This window comes from Physella acuta, unplaced genomic scaffold (assembly GCF_028476545.2).
Source record: "Physella acuta isolate Inbredline_101_S28 unplaced genomic scaffold, ASM2847654v3 ptg000079l, whole genome shotgun sequence".
Taxonomy (NCBI): domain Eukaryota; kingdom Metazoa; phylum Mollusca; class Gastropoda; family Physidae; genus Physella; species Physella acuta.
This window is the reverse complement of record NW_026731599.1, coordinates 204,688-225,887: the sequence shown is the minus strand read 5'-3', so window position 1 is coordinate 225,887 and position 21,200 is coordinate 204,688. Positions and strand designations below refer to the sequence as shown.

Here is a 21,200-nt window from a genome sequence, read left to right as displayed (position 1 = left end):
ACATACAGATGTCATGTGGTCATACACATGTGTGTGTGTGCTACACGTGTGTGTGTGTGTGTGTGTGTGTGGTACAGATGAATGTATTACCGACCTATGAAGATGTGAGAAAAGCTTGATTTGAATAGCCCTAGTGGTGAACTGTTGGACTTTGATCCACAACAAACTTCTGGTGTCATTGAGCAGCCCTGATGTTCCTGCAAACATTTCAAACACTGCTGTAATAAATGTACCCCAGCTCCTACAGCTGTGCCCCAGCTCCTACAGCTGTGCCCCAGCTCCTACAGCTGTACCCCAGCTCCTACAGCTGTGCCCCAGCTCCTACAGCTGTGCCCCAGCTCCTACAGCTGTACCCCAGCTCCTACAGCTGTGCCCCAGCTCCTACAGCTGTGCCCCAGCTCCTACAGCTGTGCCCCAGCTCCTACAGCTGTGCCCCAGCTCCTACAGCTGTGCCCCAGCTCCTACAGCTGTGCCCCAGCTCCTACAGCTGTGCCCCAGCTCCTACAGCTGTGCCCCAGCTCCTACAGCTGTGCCCCAGCTCCTACAGCTGTACCCCAGCTCCTACAGCTGTGCCCCAGCTCCTACAGCTGTGCCCCAGCTCCTACAGCTGTGCCCCAGCTCCTACTGCTGTGCCCCAGCTCCTACAGCTGTACCCCAGCTCCTACAGCTGTGCCCCAGCTCCTACAGCTGTACCCCAGCTCCTACAGCTGTGCCCCAGCTCCTACAGCTGTGCCCCAGCTCCTACTGCTGTGCCCCAGCTCCAACAGCTGTGCCCCAGCTCCTACAGCTGTGCCCCAGCACCTACAGCTGTGCCCCAGCTCCTACAGCTGTGCCCCAGCTCCTACAGCTGTGCCCCAGCTCCTACAGCTGTACCCCAGCTCCTACAGCTGTGCCCCAGCTCCTACAGCTGTGCCCCAGCTCCTACAGCTGTGCCCCAGCTCCTACAGCTGTGCCCCAGCTCCTACAGCTGTGCCCCAGCTCCTACAGCTGTGCCCCAGCTCCTACAGCTGTGCCCCAGCTCCTACAGCTGGGCCCCAGCTCCTACAGCTGTACCCCAGCTCCTACAGCTGTGCCCCAGCTCCTACAGCTGTGCCCCAGCTCCTACAGCTGTACCCCAGCTCCTACAGCTGGGCCCCAGCTCCTACAGCTGTACCCCAGCTCCTACTGCTGTATCCCAGCTGTGTACTATCAAAATTCAGAGACTGATGTACTAACCTGTACCACCGCCCTTGAGGAAGGTCAATGCTATAAAGATGAGAATATAATCCCATCTATACTCCATCTTTCCATCTGGGTGCTGGGGGTCATAGGTCAGGCTGTTGACTGAAACACAAACAATCAAGTTTTCATTTCTCAATTTTTGTTGACTGAAACACAAACAATCAAGTTTTCATTTCTCAATTTTGACCCATATCTAATGCAGAGATTTTCTTCAAACTTTTTAGATACATTGATCTCTGTAAATAACACAAAATTATATTTTTAAAAATTTTATTAAATTTTAAATCCTTCATTAAAAATTAATCACAAGATGACTCAATTCATCACCAGAAAGGAAATTGTGGTATCAATATTTTTTGTCGCTATCTCCGTTGGTATTTATATCAATTAAAAAAAGAGAATATTCGGACTTAATATGATTTTAGTCGGACTCAGTCCATGTTTAATGTTACTTTCAACTATTTTTATTTTCTGCTTATCACGTACACAAGGTATAAAACCTGACTCACATAATAGGTTCAAGCAATATCTTTACCCTGCTTTTTTTATGCTGTGATATTTGTATTATATTAATGGACCTTTTGGAGGGCCTATTTCAACAATTAAAGTAAAAATGCATCTAAACTGTCTTTAAAATTATAATTAATATAAACCAAAGGTGATAATTATTAAATGAACTGTGGTTGATTAAATTTAAAAAGTATTTGGGAACAAAATTGACTTATTAACAAATGAGATATTTTTAAAATACAATATTTTAAGAGTGCATTTGTCCTGTTGTAACATGCTAAGTGTTTACATTGACTCTTCTTTCATATCATATTAGTTCATCTTGCTAAAGAATAAACTTAAAACCTTGTAAAAAATTGCAGGGTGTGATTCGGCACCCTGGGCTTTCCCATTGAGCGCAATGACGCCTACATTCGTTCTGAACCGTGTGATAAACAATGGATAAGATGGGCATTATAGTCGCCAGCTAAATTGAATCAGGAGCTTCCGCCGGCAAAACGTCTGGGTGCGATTTGGCGCCCTGCGCTATCCTATGAGCACCATGGCACCTACGTTAGTGTTAAGGAGCACATTACAATATTGACACGGTGGCACATTCGATGATTAAACCGAGCGAGTAGCGGTATGCGGCGCCCCTCTATGTCCCCGACACCTGGGCGGTCGATGAATGTGTGCTCTACCTCACTACTACGGAGAGTGATGTGCTCTACCTCACTACTACGGAGAGTGATTAACGTAATGAATGTGTGCTCTACCTCACTACTACGGAGAGTGATTAACGTAATGAATGTGTGCTCTACCTCACTACTACGGAGAGTGATTAACGTAATGAATGTGTGCTCTACCTCACTACTACGGAGAGTGATGTGCTCTACCTCACTACTACGGAGAGTGATTAACGTAATGAATGTGTGCTCTACCTCACTACTACGGAGAGTGATTAACGTAATGAATGTGTGCTCTACCTCACTACTACGGAGAGTGATGTGCTCTACCTCACTACTACGGAGAGTGATTAACGTAATGAATGTGTGCTCTACCTCACTACTACGGAGAGTGATTAACGTAATGAATGTGTGCTCTACCTCACTACTACGGAGAGGGATTAACGTAATGAATGTGTGCTCTACCTCACTACTACGGAGAGTGATTAACGTAATGAATGTGTGCTCTACCTCACTACTACGGAGAGGGATTAACGTAATGAATGTGTGCTCTACCTCACTACTACGGAGAGTGATTAACGTAATGAATGTGTGCTCTACCTCACTACTACGGAGAGGGATTAACGTAATGAATGTGTGCTCTACCTCACTACTACGGAGAGTGATTAACGTAATGAATGTGTGCTCTACCTCACTACTACGGAGAGTGATTAACGTAATGAATGTGTGCTCTACCTCACTACTACGGAGAGTGATTAACGTAATGAATGTGTGCTCTACCTCACTACTACGGAGAGTGATTAACGTAAACTCAAGGCTTTCATACACCACACCCTGGGGTGTGCTAGGATGTAGTGTAGGTAAAACCCTAACCCTGGGGTGTGCTAGGATGTAGTGTAGGTAAAACCCTAACCCTGGGGTGTGCTAGGATGTAGTGTAGGTAAAACCCTAACCCTGGGGTGTGCTAGGATGTAGTGTAGGTAAAACCCTAACCCTGGGGTGTGCTAGGATGTAGTGTAGGTAAAACCCTAACCCTGGGGTGTGCTAGGATGTAGTGTAGGTAAAACCCTAACCCTGGGGTGTGCTAGGATGTAGTGTAGGTAAAACCCTAACCCTGGGGTGTGCTAGGATGTAGTGTAGGTAAAACCCGTGCCCCGACAAATATTATCCAAAAAATAAAGCCCAGGCATTGTTTATATTTAAATCTCAGTTTTAGAAAACAAGATCACGTGTCTAAGAATATGGGATTGGTAACACATTGATGGAACCCTCTTAAAATATTTTCTTAGGCTTTATTCTATCCCCGGGGCAAGGCTCTGGGGCTGGCACGCCAGTTTATATATATGTATATAAAGAAATGTCATGACTGGAGTAGAAAAGTGGTTCAACTAGTAATGCAACTAACCAATAAGCACGCGAGTTTATATATATGTTTATAAAGAAATGTCATGACTGGAGTAGAAAAGTGGTTCAACTAGTAATGCAACTAACCAATAAGCTTGCTGTAGATAGGAACAAAAACATTAACCGCTCGGCCCAGGGCTAGAAGAATCAAACAGACACCAACCACAAACTGGAGGAGAGAGCTGCCTTTTGGCCAGACATACGGCAACATCATCTTCATTTTAGCAAACACATTACGCCATGTGGAGCCTTGAGACCCTGACTTGAAGAGAAGTAGATATTAGAAGATGACCAGTTGATAGACAGACATTAGAAGATGACCAGTTGATAGACAGACATTAGAAGATGACCAGTTGATAGACAGACATTAGAAGATGACCAGTTGATAGACAGACATTAGAAGATGACCAGTTGATAGACAGACAATAGAAGATGACCAGTTGATAGACAGACATTAGAAGAAGACCAGTTGATAGACAGACATTAGAAGATGACCAGTTGATAGACAGACATTAGAAGATGACCAGTTGATAGACAGACATTAGAAGATGACCAGTTGATAGACAGACATTAGAAGATGACCAGTTGATAGACAGACAATAGAAGATGACCAGTTGATAGACAGACATTAGAAGAAGACCAGTTGATAGACAAACATTAGAAGATGACCAGTTGATAGACAGACATTAGAAGATGACCAGTTGATAGACAGACATTAGAAGATGACCAGTTGATAGACAGACATTAGAAGATGACCAGTTGATAGACAGACATTAGAAGATGACCAGTTGACAGACAGACATTAGAAGATGACCAGTTGACAGACAGACATTAGAAGATGACCAGTTGATAGACAGACATTAGAAGATGACCAGTTGATAGACAGACATTAGAAGATGACCAGTTGATAGACAGACATTAGAAGATGACCAGTTGATAGACAGACATTAGAAGATGACCAGTTTATAGACAGACATTAGAAGATGACCAGTGGATAGACAGACATTAGAAGATGACCAGTGGATAGACAGACATTAGAAGATGACCAGTTGACAGGCATTAGAAGATGACCAGTTGATAGACAGACATTAGAAGATGACCAGTTGATAGACAGACATTAGAAGATGACCAGTTGATAGACAGACATTAGAAGATGACCAGTTGATAGACAGACATTAGAAGATGACCAGTTGATAGACAGACATTAGAAGATGACCAGTTGATAGACAGACATTAGAAGATGACCAGTTGATAGACAGACATTAGAAGATGACCAGTTGATAGACATTAGAAGATGACCAGTTGATAGACATTAGAAGATGACCAGTTGATAGACATTAGAAGATGACCAGTTGATAGACAGACATTAGAAGATGACCAGTTGATAGACAGACATTAGAAGATGACCAGTTGATAGACATTAGAAGATGACCAGTTGATAGACATTAGAAGATGACCAGTTGATAGACAGACATTAGAAGATGACCAGTTGATAGACAGACATTAGAAGATGACCAGTTGATAGACAGACATTAGAAGATGACCAGTTGATAGACAGACATTAGAAGATGACCAGTTGATAGACATTAGAAGATGACCAGTTGATAGACAGACATTAGAAGATGACCAGTTGATAGACAGACATTGACACCAACCTCTGGGTCAGCAACAGCAGTGTAGGATGACCTTTGAATGGATGGACCAATCAAGCCTAGGACCAAGAGACAGAATGCCAGCAGGTACCTCAGTACAAACAGTCCCAGCTCCAAGCCATCTTCAGCACTGTGGGCACACAAACATTTTTATAGCAATTTTAGTAGCGCATATTAGGTGAAGGCTTAGGTTATAGCAGCTTCAATTTTAGTAGCGCATATTAGGTGAAGGCTTAGTTTATAGCAGCTTCAATTTTAGTAGCGCATATTAGGTGAAGGCTTAGTTTATATCAGCTTCAATTTTAGTAACGCATATTAGGCGAAGGCTTAGTTTATAGCAGCTTCAATTTGCAACCTTTTTTATTGGGAGAATGTTTACTACTTTATGCATTTGTGACCTGTTTGATGACATTTTTTCAGCTTTTACTATAATGACCTGTTCACTGACCTTTTCAACTATTATGACCTCTTCACTGACCTTTTTAACTATTATGACCTGTTCACTGACCTTTTCAACTACAATGACCTGTTCACTGACCTTTTCAACTACAATGACCTGTTCACTGACCTTTTCAACTATTATGACCTGTTCACTGACCTTTTCAACTATTATGACCTCTTCAATGACCTTTTCAACTATTATGACCTCTTCACTGACCTTTTCAACTATTATGACCTCTTCACTGACCTTTTCAACTACAATGACCTGTTCACTGACCTTTTCAACTACTATGACCTGTTCAATGACCTTTTCAACTATTATGACCTCTTCACTGACCTTTTCAACTATTATGACCTGTTCACTGACCTTTTCAACTATTATGACCTCTTCACTGACCTTTTCAACTATTATGACCTCTTCACTGACCTTTTCAACTATAATGACCTCTTCACTGACCTTTTCAACTACAATGACCTGTTCACTGACCTTTTCAACTATTATGACCTGTTCACTGACCTTTTCAACTATTATGACCTGTTCACTGACCTTTTCAACTATTATGACCTGTTCACTGACCTTTTCAACTATTATGACCTCTTCACTGACCTTTTCAACTATTATGACCTGTTCACTGACCTTTTCAACTATTATGACCTGTTCAATGACCTTTTCAACTATTATGACCTGTTCACTGACCTTTTCAACTATTATGACCTGTTCACTGACCTTTTCAACTATTATGACCTCTTCAACTATTATGACCTGTTCACTGACCTTTTCAACTATTATGACCTCTTCACTGACCTTTTCAACTATTATGACCTGTTCACTAACCTTTTCAACTATTATGACCTGTTCAATGACCTTTTCAACTACAATGACCTGTTCAATGACCGTTTCAACTATTATGACCTGTTCACTGACCTTTGCAGCTTCCACCACCAAGTGGGATTGTTCCAGGAAATAAACATGAGATTCTCGCGGACAAACAACAAGCCGTAGAAGAGAAGTAGGACAAGGCCTTGACCTCTAGTTGGTAAACTTGGTAACATACTTCGTCTCTCCATAGCCAGTAGCCACAGTGACATAATACAGGCACAAATGATGGTACACGCCTCTAGTACCTGTACAAGTAGACTCAATACAGGTACAAATGATGGTACACGCCTCTAGTACCTGTACAAGTAGACTCAATACAGGTACAAATGATGGTAGACTCAATACAGGTACAAATGATGGTAGACTCAATACAGGTACAAATGATGGTAGACTCAATACAGGTACAAATGATGGTAGACTCAATACAGGCACAAATGATGGTAGACTCAATACAGGTACAAATGATGGTAGACTCAATACAGGCACAAATGATGGTAGACTCAATACAGGTACAAATGATGGTACAAGTAGATTCAATACAGGTACAAATGATGGTACAAGTAGACTCAATACAGGTACAAATGATGGTAGACTCAATACAGGTACAAATGATGGTAGACTCAATACAGGTACAAATGATGGTAGACTCAATACAGGTACAAATGATGGTAGACTCAATACAGGTACAAATGATGGTACAAGTAGACTCAATACAGGTACAAATGATGGTAGACTCAATACAGGTACAAATGATGGTAGACTCAATACAGGTACAAATGATGGTACAAGTAGATTCAATACAGGTACAAATGATGGTAGACTCAATACAGGTACAAATGATGGTAGACTCAATACAGGTACAAATGATGGTAGACTCAATACAGGTACAAATGATGGTAGACTCAATACAGGTACAAATGATGGTAGACTCAATACAGGTATACAAATGATGGTAGACTCAATACAGGTACAAATGATGGTAGACTCAATACAGGTACAAATGATGGTACAAGTAGACTCAATACAGGTACAAATGATGGTACAAGTAGACTCAATACAGGTACAAATGATGCTAGATCAGGGGTCGGCAACTTTCGGCTTGCGAGCCGCATGCAGCTCTTTTAATGTCTTTTTGCGGCTCTTCAGCTCCTTGCACAAAAGTTTATAAATATTATTTATTTAATTTTTAAAACTCATAAAAATATTAGTCTGCAACACTCTGTAATGTACGATATAATAATACATATAACCAATAGAAACTTACTATTCTATTAAAATATTTAGTTACTCCCTATTTCAAAATACTTCCTTGTTTTCTAAAATTGAATTATATGAAATGTAAACGATGTCTGCGCTTGGATCATGTTTATCGGTATAACTACACTACAGTCCATAAAAGCCTTGAGTGTACATTAATCACTCACCGTAATATCACCGTTAATCACTATCCGCCAAAGTGTCGGAGACGGAAAGTCGAATTTCATGTGCCGTAGGCGTGTAGTGCTTGCGGGATAGCCCTGGGCGCCCAATCGCACCCTGCAGAGACGCTGGAGGACGCGCCTGATTTGATTAAATGAGCGACTATAGCAACTCATTGTATTCATAGCCTATCGCGCTGTTTAAAATGAACGTAGGTGTCATGGTGCTCATGGGTACGCCAGGTGTCAATCTGCAATCGACTTTTATTTTTATATACCATATACAGGGAAGAATAGAATCGAGCCCTGCCGAAGAGTCAACCGAATTAGCCTTTTTTTCACAGATACCTCCCAGCAACTTCCTTAAGTTTTGTGGCGATCGGATGAAAGGTGTAGTCAGTGGCGTCGTAGGTCGGGTGTCACCCGGTGCGGCAACTCATGGTGTAACCCCCCCCCCCCCCCCCACTTTTGGGGATCGTCATTATGTACTTAAAATACTTTTTATTTGTAATTAACCATTTATTGAATTGGCAAAAAATATTCTACATTTCTGCATTTTTTGGTCTGGGTGTCAGACCCTATATGGTGTCACCCCCGGCCCCCTCCTTGCGACTCCTCTGGGTGTAGTAGTGAATATATATATGTAATATATATATAATCCTAATCAAAGATTATAATAGTGAAAGAAAAATGTTAGTGGCTCTTTAAAATCTGGGAAATTTTGTAATTTGCACATTTTGGCTCTTTCGTCTCAAAAGGTTGCTGACCCCTGTGCTAGACTCAATATAGGTACCAATGATGGTTCAACCATGAATTAAACCATCCACCAAAATACAAAAGATTCATACACATCAATCAACAGATCCATACACATCAATCAACAGATCCATACACATCCATCAACAGATCCATACACATCCATCAACAGATCCATACACATCCATCAACAGATCCATACACATCAACCAACAGATCCATACACATCCATCAACAGATCCATACACATCCATCAACAGATCCATACACATCCATCAACAGATCCATACACATCAATCAACAGATCCATACACATCCATCAACAGATCCATACACATCAATCAACAGATCCATACACATCCATCAACAGATCCATACACATCAATCAACAGATCCATACACATCCATCAACAGATCCATACACATCAATCAACAGATCCATACACATCCATCAACAGATCCATACACATCCATCAACAGATCCATACACATCAACCAACAGATCCTTACACATCCATCAACAGATCCATACACATCAACCAACAGATCCATACACATCAACCAACAGATCCATACACATCCATCAACAGATCCATACACATCCATCAACAGATCCATACACATCCATCAACAGATCCATACACATCAATCAACAGATCCATACACATCCATCAACAGATCCATACACATCCATCAACAGATCCATACACATCCATCAACAGATCCATACACATCCATCAACAGATCCATACACATCAATCAACAGATCCATACACATCCATCAACAGATCCATACACATCCATCAACAGATCCATACACATCCATCAACAGATCCATACACATCCATCAACAGATCCATACACATCCATCAACAGATCCATACACATCAATCAACAGATCCATACACATCCATCAACAGATCCATACACATCCATCAACAGATCCATACACATCCATCAACAGATCCATACACATCCATCAACAGATCCATACACATCCATCAACAGATCCATACACATCAATCAACAGATCCATACACATCCATCAACAGATCCATACACATCAATCAACAGATCCATACACATCCATCAACAGATCCATACACATCCATCAACAGATCCATACACATCCATCAACAGATCCATACACATCCATCAACAGATCCATACACATCCATCAACAGATCATACACATTACCAAGAGATGAACACATACCTGGTAGCCAAGAAGGATTTTATTCTTGAGGTAAACATCAGAGAGTATCATGTGCACCAGGGCCTCCAGCATCAACACAATGGTGCAGGCTATCTGGGGACAACAGCATCTGGGGGTCAGCTTATGGGGTGTGGGGGTCAGCCCATGGGTGTGGGGGTCAGCTTATGGGGTGTGGGGGTCAGCTTATGGGGTGTGGGGGTCAGCTTATGGGGTGTGGGGGTCAGCCCATGGTGTGTGGGGGTCAGCTTATGGGGTGTGGGGTCAGCTTATGGGGTGTGGGGGTCAGCTCATGGGGTGTGGGGTCAGCCCATGGGGTGTGGGGGTCAGCCCATGGGGTGTGGGGGTCAGCCCATGGGGTGTGGGGGTCAGCTTATGGGGTGTGGGGTCAGCCCATGGGGTGTGGGGGTCAGCCCATGGGGTGTGGGGGTCAGCTTATGGGGTGTGGGGGTCAGCTCATGGGGTGTGGGGGTCAGCTTATCAGGGTTCATGCTCAAAAGTTCAAATAAAATTCCAGGAGTTTTCCAGGACTTTTCCAGGAGTTTAAAAAAAAATTCAAGGAGATTTTAAAAACAAAAAAGAAACCCAATTTGTACATTTTAAAAAAAAGCGTACTTAATAATACATTTAATTAGCTAAGCCAATGCAAAAATTTAATTTCAGTAAATGTAATCAATATATTAGTTACATATTAGGATAGAATAGATAGAGGCTATCAATCTGACTACAGACCAGTTTGAATTTTCAAAATCTGACCATAAGCAAAAAAGTTATGATTTTTTTTTTGTTATTAAAAAAAAAATAGCAGATTTTTCAGACAACCGGGATAGACCATGAAAGAGGAAAAATACTGGGAGGGTATGGACCAAATTTTAAAGAGTTTTTCACTATAAAAGAGGTATAAATGCAAGCAGACTTCACCTATTAATATCATTTCGTGATATTTTATTGATTTTTCGATGCCACATCCAATGATGCTAGGCTAGTCGGCCAACCCGATGAACGTGTCAGACGAATATTATGTATTTTCAGAGACAAAAGTCTGGCAAGATTTCTTGATCTATGCCCAAGGATTAGTAACATCAACTCCACAAAGTGAAGGGGGAAGGGAGGTGGGGCATGAAACCACACGAGCTGCTCGGGTAGCGTACGGGTGTTACACAACATCAAAGGCGCCGACCGTCGGCTTGTCGCGTCACGGAGTAGTGGGGGCGGGTTGAGCTATGGATGTTACGTTGGGTGTTACATACCGTGTAGGATGGTCAGTTGTCTTCCCCCACCCACCCCAGCCCATTTTGGTCGATTTGGCAAGCTAGTATTCAGCGTATTAACAATTTTTAGTCAACCGAAAAAAGAGCCACTGGAAAAATTAAATTTATTTTCTATAGCCATTTTTACGAAAAATTAATGTATAAAATAAAATAATGAAGCGTTACGCGAATCAGCATTGTTTGATCGGGTCGCAGCTATCCGGGTTTTCTAAAGAAGATTAATTTTGAGCCGTAAATACTACTACAATTTGTTTTTGCTGTTTCAATAGTTTAAGACAAAATTATGAAACATGCCTGTCTACTTTAAAAATCCAAAAGCCGACAAGTCAAACACGGGAACACATGTAGGCCTATCTATCTTTAGAAATTGTTTATAGTATCATCCAATCGGGTCAATCGCCTAGCGTCACGTGACCACACACTCGGCTGTGCCACACGATGTGTAGATCATGGCAGTGCGATTCAGTCGGACGACGGCCGATGCGTTTATTTTTATTTTCGTCCCATTTAAAAACTACTATTCAATTATTGGCGGAACAAAATCAAATAATTTCGGTCGGGTTTTGCGCCGCGGGTTAATAAAATTTCATGAGATTTCAGGAGAATTCCAGGAGGTTTTTATATTTTTTCAAATTCCAGGAGAATTCCAGGAGATTTTTACGTTTTTTAAGATTCCAGGAGTTTTCCAGGACCTCCTGGAATTTCAGGAGGCCGCACGAACCCTGGCTTATGGGGTGTGGGGGTCAGCTTATGGGGTGTGGGGGTCAGCCCATGGGGTGTAGGGGTCAGCCCATGGGGTGTGGGGGTCAGCTTAAGGGGTGTGGCGGTCAGCTTATGGGGTGTGGGGGTCAGCTTATGGGGTGTGGGGGTCAGCTTATGGGGTGTGGGGGTCAGCTTATGGGGTGTGGGGGTCAGCCCATGGGGTGTAGGGGTCAGCCCATGGGGTGTGGGGGTCAGCTTAAGGGGTGTGGCGGTCAGCCCATGGGGTGTGGGGGTCAGCTTATGGGGTGTGGGGGGTGTGGGGGTCAGCTTAAGGGGTGTGGCGGTCAGCTTATGGGGTGTGGGGGTCAGCTTATGGGGTGTGGGGGTCAGCTTATGGGGTGTGGTGGTCAGCTTATGGGGTGTGGGGGTCAGCTTATGGGGTGTGGGGGTCAGCTTATGGGGGGTGGGGGTCAGCATGGGGTTTGGGGGTCAGCTTATGGGGTGTGGGGGTCAGCTTATGGGGTGTGGGGGTCAGCTTATGGGGTGTGGGGGTCAGCTTATGGGGTGTGGGGGTCAGCCCATGGGGTGTGGGGGTCAGCCCATGGGGTGTGGGGGTCAGCCCATGGGGTGTTGAGGTCAGCTTATGGGGGGTGGGGGTCAGCTTATGGGGTGTGGGGGTCAGCTTATGGGGTGTGGCGGTCAGCCCATGGGGTGTGGGGGTCAGCTTATGGGGTGTGGGGGTCAGCTTATGGGGTGTGGCTGTCAGCCCATGGGGTGTGGGGGTCAGCTTATGGGGTGTGGGGGTCAGCTTATGGGGTGTGGGGGTCAGCTTATGGGGTGTGGCTGTCAGCCCATGGGGTGTGGGGGTTAGCTTATGGGGTGTGGGGGTCAGCTTATGGGGTGTGGGGGTCAGCTTATGGGGTGTGGGGGTCAGCCCATGGGGTGTAGGGGTCAGCCCATGGGGTGTGGGGGTCTGCACGCAGAATGCATAGCCTGGCTAACCAGTTACAAACATGGGACATACCTGTCCAAGATATCCCCAGCCCACAGGTGTCCTGTGTAGACCTATGGCATATCTGCTAAATAAGACACACTGAGCACTTCCTGCCAGTAGGATGAACAGAAAAAGAATTGTAGATGATGTGGACTCATAGAAACAGCGGTTCAGGCCATTATCTGTCCAAGCTTCTGCCCAGCTTGTGCTGTTGCCACAAAACTCCATCTTTCAAATAGGGTTAGGCTTCTATTACTGAGGGGCAGCAGGACAGTTTCTTTAATAGGCCATAGCTTACACTTCTAAGAACAGTGATGGCTAAAGCTTGAATGTGCACATTTGATCAACATAAACTCTGGGGTGATGACACTGAAAAAATGTCAAATAGAAACTTATTTTAAGATGCCCTTAATTGAAGAAATTAACATTTCATCTCAAATTTTAGCCAACATAAAATTCAATCATACTTTTAATTAATCATTTTAATTCAAAAGAGTGTTTCCCACAATTACATATTCACCTCAAAAGTCAACTAAAAAAGGCCTAGAACTAGGCTTTAAGTCCAATTATTAAATAATTTAACATAGAGGCCATAAATCATGTACTCAGACTAGAGATGCCTGCAACTTAATATTCCACTTTACCTAGTAGATCTTTAGACACTTATGGCAGTTATCAATTTTAGATAGATCGGTCGACCGACTGGGTCACTGGGAGTTTAGCAGGAATATAGTATATGTCTTCCCTCCACCCCCCCCCCCCCCCTCACTTCTTCCCATTCAAGAAAATTAAAAACAGACCTAGTTCTGGTCATTTTTTTAAAGTTCACATAGGCTTATAGACTTAAATCTACTACCACACTTGCTAGATAGCGGTAATAACAATTTAAAAAAGAACACTTCGATCTAGCAGTAGTTAGATCTACGACTATCATCTGACCTACAACTGACACTGTACTTTGTCTTTATATAAGTAGGCCTACTAGAATAGATCTGTTACATTCACTAATATTTTATTCCTTTTTTTTAACCTGCAGATACCTTTGGTTTGGTGTTGAAATAAAACTATTTAACATTGATTTGCTATGAAGAAATAAAAATCAGGCAGTCCTGATATCTATTTTTTTAATTTTTAGATCGTGTTTGACCTCGAGAATAGATTTAGCTGACCACTAGAAATAGCAGCCTAACTGCCAAAATCTAAAATTTTTCCAGATCTATTGAGATTTGTTCTAGACTCAATCTAGGATTCTAGAGGTAGACTAAACTATTACCTATAAGATTACTAATCTAGATTTTTAACTTTTAATTAGAATTTAAAGTAATCTATCATTTTAGGTGCGTAAAACTGGCCGAGGCTAGTAAAGTAATGTGAAAAAAGTTACCTCATTTTTACGGCTTTAATACAAGTATATTACTATATTCATTGTGATATATTTGTGTCTAACTCTAATGTAATAGGTAACAGAATAATAAACCAAAAGCAATGGCTAAATATATCAGACATTAAGTTTAAACAGCGTTCATAGCGAGCAAGATTAGCTATATTAACAGCGACCATCTGTAAATTAGAGTGGTTTCCCCTGAATCTCCTACTATAATTTTATCACAAAAAAACCATGAGTAAGTACTAAGACGGCTGCTAAAGTAACTAGATCTAGATCCTAGATCTAGATCTAAATAAGCTTGGTTGCATCTGATGAAAACATAGCTAGTCTTGATTTATTACTTAAAAGTTAAAAGTATTTTTTACAATTGTTTAAAAACATGCACATGATTGATACTTTGAAACAGTTTTGAAACTTTAAAAACATAAATCCTCCTAAAAATGTGAAATAATTACTAAAATTTAATGAGTCACCTTTGTTTCACATTACTTGATGATTTAATGTACCTGCTAAAACAATAGATTAGTAGTCCTAATAATTTAATAGTTAATAGCTAGATCTAGTAAGAATATCTAGATTAATATTTAATTTAATAGAAAAAGTAAAAAGTAGTTCTTGACTAAAAAATTTTAATTATTTATGAATCTAGATTATTAGCCTATAATTAATTAGTAATTAGTATTAGGCCTAGTAAGTTAGATATTATTAGTAATAATAATAGATCTAGAATCTAGATGTAGTATTAGTAATTATTTAAGTAATTAATAATTAATATTATTAGTATTACATTAGGCCTAGAGAAATCTAGATATTTTTTTATTATATAAAATGCTATTAGTATTAGATCTACTATTATTAATAATCTAGAATCTATCTAGATCTCTAGATTAGATTCCACTCTAGTCTTGATTCTAGACCTAGATCTAGACTATAAAACTATATCTCTGTCTAGTAACTACTTTCAACTACTTTGCACATGTCATATGATATTTAAATTTTGATTAGTTTCACTTTTTCTGACCTTCCACTGCTAGAGTCTAGACTCTAGTCTAGATCTAGATTCTAGAACTTATTTTAAAAAGCACCTTTCGTTCAAACTTTCCGTTCAAGTTTTTGAGTCAGATGTAGAATCTATCTAAAACTAGATCTAGATCTAGATCTAAGTAGATTCTAGATCTATGGCTAGGTTCCTTGCTGAACTTTAAGTTTTTAGAATAGTTTAGTTAAGTAGATCTAGACTTCTAGATCTAGAAATCTGGATTCATGACTTAAAAAAAAATCTTCCTTTAGATCTAGATCTAGATATCTATAAAATTAAATCTAAACGTTTTAAAAATAGTACTGACCATTCAGTTTAGTTTTTAACAACACTCCGACACTGACTGAATCTGTAAGATAAGGAGTAGACTCTAGACTAGATCTAGATCTAAAATAATTTTAGATCCATCGCTTATACAATTTCACTTTGTCATCATGACAACACGTTTTCACACGGAAGATCTAGATCTAGATTTCTATAGATCTAGAGCAGGGGTCTCCAAATTTTCAGCCCGAGGGCCGCATATTAGCTATCAAATATCAGTTCGGGGGCCAGTTTCTCCCCACCGAAGAACATATACCCCCCTTTCCCCACCCCCAACGAAATATAAATTATATAGTAATATATAGAAATATAGATCTATATAAATTTCAGCGACTCATCAATTGCAATTGAAAAATGGCGAAACTTGCTTTTTCCACTGCTTAAGTCACAATGTTTTCATCAATGTCTGCAACACGGCGAGCTACATTTTCAGATCGTTTTGAATTTTCTGGGCAAAGTTCCTCAGCCACCTCCAACAAACATTTTTTTTTGTGGACAAAAAGATCTAGATCTAGCTGTAACGGTACTCAAGTTATCGTGTTTACACACAGACGGACAGACACACACACAGACATACGGACAAGATTGCAAAATTATGTTTTTCCGTATCAGCGAGGTGTAAAACGTCGATATTTGTAAAAATCTCGACTTTTTTTTTTGCACGATTACATTAATACTTTCTCTATACTTCGTATATACGAGAAAGTAAAAATAAGCGTCATCTGAGTTTAGATGGAAGTTTGTAGTAGGCGCTAAGTCATTTATGCCAGTCTTTTTACTTTCTCGTATATACGAAGTATAGAGAAAGTATTGTAATAACATGAAATTTTTTACAGTTTTAACCTTTTTACTCATCAGTCCTTCATCACATCCGAAGTATAGTGGACTTATTTTAATCAGGCAAAAATTATTAATACAAATATATAAACATTTTGGCGTTTTATGCGTTATCGAGTGGTAAAAACTGGACTTTGCAATTGTGTCCGTATGTGTGTGTGTGTGTGTGTGTGTAAACACGATAACTTAATTACCGTTACAGCTAGGTTGATGAAATTTCATATATAAGTATTTTATCAAAATCGTAGATCCTGAAAAATTTTGAGCGATTTCCGATAACCGGAAGTGGTACTTTTTCAAATTTGAATTTTTAAAAAGCCTATAACTTGAGTACTATTTCAGATAGATAAATGAAATTTCACATGTAAGTAAAAGATCTAATTCTCTACCTTGTGTCAAATTTTGAGTAATTTCCGTTGACCGGAAGTAGTAATTTACGCTACTTCCGATTTCTCAAAAAACTAATGTCAATTTTTAAAGTACTAATAATATTGCGCACCATTATGCACTTTTTTATTTGGCGTTCACTTGGTGTGCCATTCTTTTGTCTACGAGATTTTATTCTATTTTTAAAACTTTAAGTATTTAAAATGGATTAAAAATCATGTCTATAGCCCGAGTTCCCATCCCCTGTTATTTTATATAAGAATATTCGAGAAAGTTTTGGGGAGATCACTCCCGGTTTATTATAGCTATACGATTCTTTAGTATGTCTTATTTAAATAATAATTAAGAATTTCAATTGCTTTTTAATTTACTTAGTACAAAAATATTTAAATGAGCTTTATGGACACCCCTATTTTAAAAAGGGCAGTAAGTCATGGAAGTATCTTTCAAACTACAGCTCTTGTAGGTTTTAAAATATTCTTCTACGCAACAGTGTTACTGTTAGTTACTGTAGAACAATCACTGCTATAGTAGACCTGTTAACTTTTTATAAAACCACCATCAAGGTGCACGAAAAACATTATTGAAGAAAATAAAATTCATTTTGTTTACGGGATGGGTAAGCTAAGACGACAACTTCATTTTGTGTTAAAAAGAAAATAAGTCTGATTATTAAGAGAGGGCTGTTTCGTGAAATATTTTATATAAAAAATTGCTTTTGTAGATCTATATATTTTTGTATTTATTGGAAGTATACCGGCTGTAGTAAAAGATTCCAGACTACTAGACTGGACTTTGCAATTCTGTCCGTATGTCTGTGTGTCTGTCTGTGTGTAAACACGATAACTTGAGTACCGTTACAGCTAGCTTGATGAAATTTCATATATAAGTGTTTTATCAAAATCGTAGATCCTGATCAACTTTTGAGCGATTTATGATAACCGGAAGTGGTACTTTTTCTACTTTGAATTTTTCAAAAGCGTATAAGTTGCGTACTATTTTAGATAGATGCATGAAATTTCACAAGTAAGTAAAAGATCTTATTCTCTACCTTCTGTCAAATTTTGAGTAATTTCCGTTGACCGGAAGTACTAATTTACGCTATTTCCGATTTCTCAAAAAACGCATATAAATTTATAAAGTACTAATAATATCCCGCACTTTTATACACATTTTATTAGGCGTTCACTTGGTGTGGGACGGAGTGGTCTAGCGGTAGAGAGCTGTACTGCTAACCCATTAGTCTTGAGTTCGAATCCGAGTTCAAGTCAGTAGACCGTCCCTGAGTCCACCCAACTATGATGGGTACCTAACTCCTGTTAGGGAAAGTAAAGGCGGCTGGGCATAGTGCTGACCACACTATCTCTTCATATGCGAGGTCACAGAAACAAGTTGTAATAGATTGAGATAATTGTGAGGTCAAGGGAACTCACTCTTCTGTATTAGTATTATATTTATATTGTTATCTTGAGTGATGTCCCTTGTGCATTGTACTTCCGTCCCTTTCCGGTTAACAAATAAAGCTGTTTACATGTTGATGGCTTCTGTCTCCGTTGTGTAATTCTTAATCTATCACATTTTGGCGACGAGGATAAAAATCCACTAGAAAGAGCACCTACTTACGCAAAAAAGAGGTTTGCTAGAGCTTATTAGCTAAGTATTTCTAGAATAATGGCGCTGTATGGCCAAATAAATCAATTTGATTCGAATGATGAAATCATTCAAGATTACCTAGATAGGTTAAGCTTTTACCTAGAAGCTAACAACGTGACGATAGAAGCCAAAAAGAGAGCTGTTTTGTTAACAGTCATAGGGCCTCAACAATTTAGGCTACTAAAGGACTTATGCGCACCAGCTAGTCTAACTACCAAGAGCTTTAACGAGCTGAGCAAATTGCTAACAGACCACCATGCGCCTACCCCATCAAAGTTTCTATGTCGAGCTAGATTTGACAGTAGGACTCGTCAACCAAACGAGTCAATATCAGAATATGTTGCTGCTTTACGTCATTTAAGTAGATTTTGTGAATTCGGAGACACGCTGTCTGACAGATTATGTGAAAAGTTTGTGACAGGTGTAAACAGCCCTGATATTCAAAGAAAGTTGCTGCTCGAGTCAGATCTAAAATTGGAAAAAGCAATACAACTTGCAATGTCATTCCAGCAGTCATCTGATGCGGCGAGATCTTTAGCACCTTCAGAGATCCATGCAGTAAACAGCAGGTTAGTCAATAAACATCAACCCCATCAGAGCATTCCAACTTATGCTAAACAGCCTGCTCGTTCAAATCCTAGATCTAAATCTAGTAATAATTATCAAAAATGTCATCGATGCAAAGGTCCCCATGCATCTCATCGGTGCAAGTTTAAGTTAGCAACTTGTTATAAGTGCGGTAAGCAAGGTCACATTGCCAAGGCCTGCTTTGCAAAGTCTTCGTCTGTTGTTAAATCTAGCCAGTCAAGACAGTACCGCAACCAAAGGCAGCACTATGTTAACTCTCACCAAGACTACCTAACCCAACCAATGAACCACTCTACCTGTGAAAATGCTCAAACTGATTCGCAGCCGGATTTCAACCTATTCTCTGTGAAATCAATAAGTCATGCTCCCATCAATGTACCAGTTTATATCAACGGTAAGAGCATCAGCTTCCAACTTGACACTGGAGCATCTCTAACAGTCATAACAAAGAAAGATTTTGACGCTGTCACAGGAGGATCAGTGTCTCTACAGCCATGTCACAAGTGTCTAACAACATACACTGGTGACAATGTTCCGGTAATAGGAGAGTGTATGGTTCATGTAAGTTATAATGGTCAAAGTGTTAAACTTCCTCTTCTTGTGGTTGAAGGAAATGGACCACCATTACTAGGTAGGAACTGGTTAAGTGATCTTAAGTTAAATTGGGAGAGTATTTGTTCATTGAAGAATGTAAAAGAATCTAGTCTTACTTCACTAGATAGAGTTATATCTGAAAATAAATGTGTTTTTGGTAACTCTGGATTACTAAATGATAGAACAGTGAAGTTAAGCATTAAAGACACAAATCCAAGATACTGCAAAGCTAGAGTTCCACCTTATGCAATGAGGAATAAAATTGAAAATGAGCTAAGTAGATTGGAATCTAATGGCATTATAAAGAAGGTAGACTATTCCGATTGGGCAACGCCCATTGTGCCAGTGTTAAAAAAGGATGGTTCTATAAGAATTTGTGGAGATTATAAAACTACACTGAATAAGCAAATAGAGCTAAATAGGTACCCTATACCTAACATTGAGGAAATATCTTTGAATTTGGCAGGAGGAGACAAATTCACTGAATTAGACTTTAGTCATGCTTACACTCAACTAGAACTGCATCCAGATTCAAAAGTCTATACGACAATAAACACACATAAAGGACTCTACCAATATGAAAGACTATGTTTTGGCATATCATCTAGCCCTGGAATTTTCCAAGCTGTCATGGACAGTATTTTTAAGGATATTCCAAATGTTTGTGTGTACTTTGACAATGTGTACATAACTGGTAAGAATGACACTGAACATCTTAAAACACTTGATAAAGTATTGAAAATTGTTGGTGAAAAAGGTTTAAAGATAAACAAAGATAAATGTCAATTCATGCTGACAGAAATTAGTTTTCTTGGTTATATATTGAGCAAACAAGGCATCAGACCTCAACCTGAGAAAACAAAAGCCATTAAAGAAGCACCCAAACCTGAAAATACCCAACAACTAAGAGCTTTTTTGGGCTTGATAAATTACTATGCAAAGTTCATAGGAAATCTGTCTGGTAAACTATCACCACTGTACAAGCTGCTACAGAAAAATGCAACTTGGCACTGGGGTAAACAACAAGATACTGCTTTTAATACAGCAAAAGAGGCTTTGTCTTCTGACACCTTACTAACTCACTATGACCCAGGGAAAAGACTTATATTAACATGTGATGCTTCACCAGATGGTGTAGGAGCAGTCTTGTCCCACATGGATGAGAAGGGTGACAGACCCATTGCTTTTGCCAGTAGATCTTTGAACCAGGCTGAGAAAAATTATTCTCAGTTAGATAGGGAAGGCTTAGGCATCATTTTTGGTG

At 40.1% G+C, this 21,200-nt stretch overlaps 1 protein-coding gene across 6 annotated transcripts in view; it reads right to left on the bottom strand.

Annotated features, from left to right (window-relative positions):
• Window positions 1-16,036, bottom strand: part of LOC131954856 (ATP-binding cassette sub-family B member 6) — a 28,418-nt gene extending 12,382 nt beyond the window's left edge. The window contains exons 1-8 of one of the 6 annotated variants that reach the window (XM_059318675.1): window positions 15,861-16,036; window positions 13,158-13,496; window positions 10,164-10,256; window positions 6,819-7,018; window positions 5,456-5,582; window positions 3,888-4,062; window positions 1,216-1,323; window positions 95-197 (exon numbers count right to left, since the gene is read on the bottom strand). In XM_059318675.1, coding sequence (XP_059174658.1) covers window positions 95-197; window positions 1,216-1,323; window positions 3,888-4,062; window positions 5,456-5,582; window positions 6,819-7,018; window positions 10,164-10,256; window positions 13,158-13,355 — 1,004 coding nt within the window. In that variant the 5' untranslated portion in view covers window positions 13,356-13,496; window positions 15,861-16,036. Of the gene's footprint in view, window positions 1-94; window positions 198-1,215; window positions 1,324-3,887; window positions 4,063-5,455; window positions 5,583-6,818; window positions 7,071-10,163; window positions 10,257-13,157; window positions 13,497-13,771; window positions 13,817-14,987; window positions 15,007-15,535; window positions 15,736-15,860 lie in introns of those variants that run through there. The other 5 variants (XM_059318682.1, XM_059318689.1, XM_059318703.1 and 2 more) reach the window with 5 other exon arrangements.
• Between the last annotated feature and the right edge of the window lie 5,164 nt (window positions 16,037-21,200).